We start from the raw sequence: 7,270 nt of genomic DNA, 5'->3' as shown, positions 1-7,270 counted from the left end.
AATACTGTAACTTGGAAAGGATACCCCCTTTATCTGTAAAGTTTCCATCCAATATGATATTAAAATGATGAAAGTATATATATGTTAAGATTTGAATGTGATTTTAGTAGTCATGAAATCAAATCAAGTTGTATTTGTCACATACACATGGTTAGCAGATGTTAATGCGAGAGTAGCGAAATACTTGTGCTTCTAGTTCCGAAAATAGAGTAATAACCAACGAGTAATCTAACCTAACAATTTAACAACAACTACCTTATACACACAAGTGTAAAGGGATGAAGAATATGTACATAAAGATATATGAATCAGTGATGGTAAAGAACGGCATAGGCAAGATGCATTAGATTGTATCGAGTACAGAATATACATATGAGATTAGTAATGTAGGGTATGTAAACATATAAAAGTGGCATTGTTTAAAGTGGCTAGTGATACATGGATTACATAAAGATGGCAAGATGCAGTAGATGGTATAGAGTACAGTATATACATATGAGATCATGTAAACATTATATTAAGTGGCATTGTTTAAAGTGGCTAGTGATACATTTTTTACATCAATTTTTCCATTTATTAAAGTGGTTTTTTTTTGTTTTTTTACTAGGCAAGTCAGTTAAGAACAAATTCTTATTTTCAATGATGGCCTAGGAACAGTGGGTTAACTGCCTGTTCAAGGGCAGAACAACAGATTTGTACCTTCTCAGCTCGGGGATTCGATTTCTGCAACCTTTCGGTTACTAGTCCAACGCTCTAACCACTAGGCTACCCTGCCGCCCCAGTGGCTGGAGTTGAGTCAGTATGTTGGCAGCAGCCACTCAATGTTAGTGGTGGCTGTTTAACAGTCTGATGGCCTTGAGATAGAAGCTGTTTTTCAGTCTCTCGGTCCCAGCTTTGATGCACCTGTACTGACCTCGCCTTCTGGATGATAGCGGGGTGAACAGGCAGTGGCTCAGGTGGTTGTTGTCCTTGATGATCTTTATGGCCTTCCTGTGACATTGGGTGGTTCTGTGTGGGTTATTATTCGCCAGCCCCATCCAACCATCAATTCACTACACAAAGTGGCAGGGTCAGTTTGTCGAAATTACAGATTGTGCCATGCCTTCAAAGGGAAGATTTTTACGATTTGCCTGCCCTATGCAAATTAATCTGTCTCAAAAGTGGGCGGGTATTTCTGACGTAACGAACCAGCGACAACTCGAGCTGACTTCCTGCTTTGAGGCTTGGAAGAGACTGCTCGATAGCCTTCCACATATTTTCCCAAAATTTCTCTGAGGTATGTCTGAAATTATTTTTTTATAGCAAATAATTAGTTTTTCATAAAGGTTAATAACCGATCTAAATACGTGTTGCTATTTACACTTTAAAATTAAAGAGGGGAGTAGACTATAGCTAACGTTAGCATGGACGGAAACAACAAAAGAGGACTAAAGTAAGCTAGCTAGCTCGAACTAGGGTTGAACGGCGCTACCAAGCCAGCCAGTTAATCGTTCACGCATTGTAGTGTTTTAATGCATGTTCGGACCTAGCGAACTGTAGATATAATAACGTTGTCTAGTTAATGGAATTCAATAGGGGGGGGGGGGTATATTCAAAATCATGTTTTGTCAAATGCAAACACATAGCTAGCTAACGAACATTAGTATTATGACTCCATTGGGTTCTCGAGAGCTAACACATCGGTAACCATGTTGTTAGCTTAGCATGCTAACTTTATTTAGCGGGCTGACTTGTTTCTGACTGTGTACTTGTAACTGCCAGACCTTGGTTGTATTCCAAACACTTAAGACACACCCTATCCCCTCAGCCCTCAAAGTAAGTGGACACTTCTGATGACGTCTGACGAGTATACACTTGCAGGGTGAGGGGGAAGGAATTATTTTTAAATGGACCGCCCTTGCCCGGAAATTCGTCACTTATTCTTGCGGAGAAGATTGTTTTCAGCCACGTGTGGGTGCTTTATATATGCTACGGTCATTTATTACTGCATGTCTATTAACTATATAATTATTATTATACGCCTACTGTATGACATCCAGCACATTAATTAGCTAACTAACGTTAGCCTGCCTAGCTACTTCTGATGAAGGAAAATGTTTATTTCTACAATTTCCTAAAGCTAACCTAACAAAAGCATCATTACTTTTATGAAACGTGGGCATTAGTAGCACAATTTTTTAACTTATTTACATTCGCGTTTACTTACTCTAGTATGTTGACTCCATATTGACGTTGAGGTTTTACGTTTTGGCAGACTTTTCTTAGCGGATGTATAATCGAAAATTGAATTATGGGGCGTGTCAGGCCCCGAAGTGAACATAATTGTACACTCGCAAACTCCTTTAAAAACGAGGACTGGGCGGCTTACTTGCAAATTTCCCCTGCTAGACTGCGCGGATTCCTCCAAGGGCTGAGTGTTTAGGGCTGTCTACTTTGAGTTTGAAGCGCAACCTTTCTTTAGAATTTGCGTTCTAGTAAAATAACTGTAGCCTGCCTCTTTTTGCTACATAACCTATTGAATTGGTTTGTTATATGTCATATTGAAGGAAGGTCAGTAGTACCAGAAATACATGAAATGTCTTAATGAAAGTATTTCTGGTAGTACTAGCTAGTTAGCCACTAACTAGTGCATGTTCAAAATACTTCTGATAGATAGTTGTATAATTTGAGTCCAAGGCATTCATCAGCATTACCCTGTGTTCTAAAGCTTTCAGACTCTGGTCCAAGGTGCTGTGCAGATTATATTGAACTCAACATGTACTGCTCCTGCTCCACAAAGATTCTAGATTTTTCCAAATTAAAGCATTAGAAGAGGATGGATTGGGACTAGGATTAGGATACGGATTCTATACAATTTTTTTGTATGCAATTTAAAAGCATTAGAAGAGGACGGACTAGGATTTGGATTAGGATACGGATTCTATAACTTTTTTTTATTAATTTAAAGCATTAGAAGAGGATGGACTAGGATTGGGACTAGGATTAGGATACGGATAATCTCCACCATTGTTCTTGGAATCGATCAGTGATTTTGAAGCCTGCAGGTGCCTTCGGTTTATTTTAGCAGGGCCTAACCAATACCAACAATGACTGATGGAAGGATCTACGTGGGAAATCTTCCAATGGACGCCCAGGAGAAGGACATAGAGGATCTCTTCTTCAAATATGGAAAAATCCGGGATATCGAACTAAAGAATAACAGGGGAACCATCCCTTTTGCTTTTGTTCGCTTCGATGATCCACGGTGAGTTCCAGGGATGATCTAGTGCGTGTACAAGTCCAATCACAATTCCTGGCTGTTTGGCAAGCTGTTCTCCTCTGATTTAGTAACATCACCAGGGACTGACCTCAGGGAACGGATAGAGAAGGCGTTGCCAAGTGTACTTCCCTTAGGCAAGTAAGTAAGGAGTTCTGTGCTCTCTTCTCTTAGGGATGCGGAAGATGCGGTCTATGGAAGGAATGGATATGGATTCGGAGACTCCAAGCTGCGTGTAGAATACCCTCGCTCCTCTGGCGCCAAATTTAGTGGCCCTATGGGAGAAGGAGGTCCTAGGGGGAGGTTTGGGCCCCCAACTCGGAGATCTGAGTTCCGGGTGATAGTGACTGGTAGGTGGACGTTCTGAGTCGTAGGAAGTGTTATTTTTGTCTCTCTCTCTCTTGGCGGACTGGAAGTCAAGGGGACTAAGTGGAGATCAAGTCAGCTGCCCAAAACAATCACGAGCAAAACAATAAAAACTCAAACTGATCATGTTGACTGCATAAACCCAAACACCTGGCCATAGTGACTGGTAGGTGTATGTTTTATAAATTTTAGTTTTTGCCATTGCTTGGAGGTATTTCACTATTGTATCTAGGGCCGGGACGATACCAGTATCGCGGTACTCATTCGTGTTGTGGCAAGGAAACAACACAAAGCGGATCTTTAGGGAAACAGCCAGAATGTTGAAAACAAACATCGTCACCCAGAGTCACATTTATTTTTCTAGCTATAGCACACTATTTTATATACAGCAGGTTTTTTCAAGGACTAAAGAGTTATCTGGATACTGGTATCATTCTGACCCCAACTGTATCGGTGTTGTATATCGTCTAGTATAGCTAGAAGAGCTTATTTCTTTGGTTTCAACACAACTGGCAGTCAGATAGTACTTTTCTTTCAAATCAAGGGAAATATTAGTAGTGACTGACTATTTGCATACTTATAATATCCCTCAACTTTGGCTGAAATGTAAATACAAATGTGAATTGGGTACATGCCACCTGAAACAGTCTATCAAAACTTTACTTGAAAACCCATATTTGATGGCATCAAAAATATCACTCTTCCACTCCAACAAGCAAGAGCTTTTGGTAAAATGACAATGTGCTGTTTCCCCTCCCAGGCTTGCCCCAAACCGGGAGCTGGCAGGATCTGAAAGATCACATGCGTGAGGCAGGGGATGTTTGTTTCGCCGACGTGCAGCGAGATGGTGAAGGAGTGGTGGAGTTTGTTCGTCGGGAGGACATGGAATACGCCCTGCGCAGACTGGATGGGACTGAGTTCCGTTCCCATCAGGTGAGTACACCTTTCCATGGTAAAACGAGACAAATATGAGTGCATTTGCGAGTCAAATCAAGCTTATTCAAGCTCATGAAGGAAAATGGGTCATCTTTCATTTGCTCTGTCTCTCAGGGGGAGACGGCAAACATTCGTGTCCACGGAGAACGTGGTGCCAGTTACAGTCGCTCGCGGTCTCGCTCCAGATCCCCCCGAGGGCGTGGCTACTCACCACCTCCTTACCAAAGCAGAGGGTCCCCTCCACAGCGCTACCAGTCACCCCCACGCCGCCTTGTGTCGCGCCATAGCCCCCCAGCAAGGCGACACCCAGTACCGTACCATAGCCCGCCCCCACGCCACTATCGATAGACCAGCTGGCCATTCACAAGAGGGCACTGATGATTCGGCGCAGTTTAATTATTATTTTTATCCCAGATCTCAAATAATTGTCCCCCTTTTGCTTGCTATGTACATTCCTTTATCAGTCACCCCTGCCCTCCTGTTGGCCTTAATATTGTTGATTTCCTTAAGCTTCAGCTCCCCATGTCAGGTCACTAGTCAGCTCAGTTCTGATGTCTGGTGAGACCATTTGTTAACATGCCAATTAACTGGTCTTGCTGCTCAAGTACATGTATGAACATTATCAGTTTGAACACTGCCCTGAGAAGTGCGACACCCAACAAAAACTAAATGTGAACATCTGCCTGCATCGTCTATTCCTTTTAAATGAATTGTAAGTGTGTGTGAACCTCTAAGAATGAATGAATGTTTGGAAATTGATTTTGATTGTAATCTGGTAAACCTCTGTGAAAATCCCATGTTTTATTTTAAAGAAATATTGAACTTTAGCCAGTTCATTCCTCTGTTTTTGTAACCTGTGGTGTCTATATGCAAGCATTTTGTTTTCAATTAAAACACTGAAACAAACCCAACACCTGTACTCAATGGTTTGTCACATTGCATATTAGGTTTCCTGTGACACATTGATATCCATCCAGAGCTAAAAATATTACTTGGCAGTAATGGAACATGATTCTCCTATTTATTGCTTTGTCAATGTACATGTCAATCACAGCATTACATTGCATCATACAGAGAAAAAAAACACTGAAAACTGAAGTGCAATGGAGCTAAGAGTGAGAGACAAAACATCTGCTCTTCTACAGTGTAAACCAAATAAATGTCCTTGTATGATGTTTGAGCTTTCTCTTCTAGCCCAATGCTTCCACATTAATGCCTTCTTCAGTTGTCTTGAGGGACATTAAGCCAGGGCACTCTTACAGTAGACGTCAACAATTTTATAACTGAAAAAAATGAAACTCCCTTTGCAAAGCATCATAGTCCTTTACAATGAATGAGTATCTGAGGTGACCACTTTACATGCATCTTGTGACCATGGATATTTATTGGCCTGACCCAAATGACTGGATTCATAGCTTCCACTTGTAATCCATGCCCAACATGCAAATTACAATACCCATCGTCGTGTAATTTAGCATGTTGGATCCTTCATATGAATGCTCATTAGTCTCCACATTAGGACAGCGACCTTAAACAAAACCCAATCCAAGATAAAAGGGTGGAAACCCTGTCCATGGCAAGCCCAGTGAGCAATGCAAGTGTGACAGAGCACAAAGTTGTTGGGGAGCTCCTCCATCATATCTGTCAGCTGTCTGGTTTCTCTTTATTGGGGCCCATGAATTCTACACCATCAATGGGAATGTTCTTTTCTTTGATGGCCTTCTGCAAATACAAGCACAACATATGTAGTTGTATCATTAGATTAGACACTTGCATCCAACATTTAAAAATACTAAATAATAATGGATTCTGAGAAGACAATAAGCCTATATCATGAATTGAGGATATTTATTTCCAATACATAGATGTCCTTAAGTCAATTATGTTTTATAACAAAGTAGCTAAATGTCCCCTTGCGTCTGTGCTCCAGTCCTTTGAATAATATACTTCTTCTGGGGCCTAATATCATGACAGCTGACACAATGGTCTTGCATCATGGCTGTTTTGGTTACCTGAAAGTAAGGTACAACATCAATGAGTGGTGATTATGAGCAGATAGATAGCTAACAACATTTATCCGTGTTTGATTAAATGTATTTACCTGGACACAATGCTGATATTTCTTGAACATTTCGGTACAGGGATCACCGCTTCGATCTTCCTTCAAGAATTTCTCAGCAAACCAACGGTTAAAACACTGGTCATATTCCCGTTTTAGGTCAGTGCAGCCCTCTCCAACACTATTCATCTTCAAGACAGAATAAGCATAGAACATATGAGAATAAGAAATACTGAAGGAATAAAGTTTACGGTCAATTATTTCAGCTTAAAGTGTTTCTTCCGTACAGCTCGCTTGACATTCCTTGAACCATGTGGTCTGATTGGCCAGACAGCACTGCGTATACTGATGACGTAATTTAACAAGCGACACATCGTAAATCTAGACCACAGACAGAAGGGGCTCATTTGTGGAAGCAAAAGCTCCAACTTCAATCTTCGACTGACTTATTATTATTATTATTAATTAGCACGATACTCCTCTTACACAGTTCAAACTAGAAACGCCGTTCAAACTTTAAAACGTGCAGGGCGGCCATGCCTGAGTTTATTGTATACTGTTTGGTTTTTTTTACATATTTTTTTAAATGTTAAACATTTGCTCTTTTTTGTTTTTCATCCCCTTGTATGGGACTTCCTCAAGATTCTAAAAGG

The 7,270-nt window shown here is 40.8% G+C and overlaps 2 protein-coding genes across 6 annotated transcripts; one reads left to right on the top strand and one right to left on the bottom strand.

The window, feature by feature from the left end:
• The first annotated feature begins 1,168 nt into the window (after window positions 1-1,168).
• On the top strand, window positions 1,169-5,469 carry LOC135548318 (serine/arginine-rich splicing factor 9-like). 4 transcript variants are annotated; one of them, XM_064977793.1, is made up of 5 exons: window positions 1,169-1,276; window positions 3,065-3,244; window positions 3,431-3,606; window positions 4,383-4,555; window positions 4,673-5,469. In XM_064977793.1, the coding sequence occupies exons 2-5, from the start codon at window positions 3,087-3,089 to the stop codon at window positions 4,904-4,906; spliced, it is 741 nt and encodes a 246-aa protein (XP_064833865.1). In that variant the 5' UTR covers window positions 1,169-1,276; window positions 3,065-3,086; the 3' UTR covers window positions 4,907-5,469. The 4 variants fall into 4 exon arrangements, with proteins under 4 accessions (XP_064833865.1, XP_064833866.1, XP_064833864.1 ...); XM_064977794.1 differs by having other exon boundaries at window positions 1,173-1,276; window positions 3,045-3,244; XM_064977792.1 differs by having other exon boundaries at window positions 1,175-1,276; window positions 2,708-3,244.
• Window positions 5,470-5,557: 88 nt separating this feature from the next.
• On the bottom strand, window positions 5,558-6,969 carry LOC135548319 (TP53-regulated inhibitor of apoptosis 1-like). Of its 2 annotated transcripts, none has more exons than XR_010456806.1 (2): window positions 6,660-6,754; window positions 5,558-6,570 (listed from the first exon to the last, which is right to left on the bottom strand). XR_010456806.1 is itself a non-coding variant. In XM_064977796.1 (2 exons), exons 1-2 carry the CDS (start codon window positions 6,831-6,833, stop codon window positions 6,203-6,205), a joined length of 252 nt encoding a protein of 83 aa, XP_064833868.1. In that variant the 5' UTR covers window positions 6,834-6,969; the 3' UTR covers window positions 5,558-6,202. The 2 variants fall into 2 exon arrangements, 1 of the variants encoding a protein (XP_064833868.1); XM_064977796.1 differs by having other exon boundaries at window positions 5,558-6,280; window positions 6,660-6,969.
• Window positions 6,970-7,270: the final 301 nt, after the last annotated feature.

Source organism: Oncorhynchus masou, chromosome 11, assembly GCF_036934945.1.
Source record: "Oncorhynchus masou masou isolate Uvic2021 chromosome 11, UVic_Omas_1.1, whole genome shotgun sequence".
NCBI classification, from domain to species: Eukaryota; Metazoa; Chordata; class Actinopteri; order Salmoniformes; family Salmonidae; genus Oncorhynchus; species Oncorhynchus masou.
Note: the sequence above shows the minus strand (reverse complement) of the source record. Positions and strands in the feature narration are given on the sequence as shown.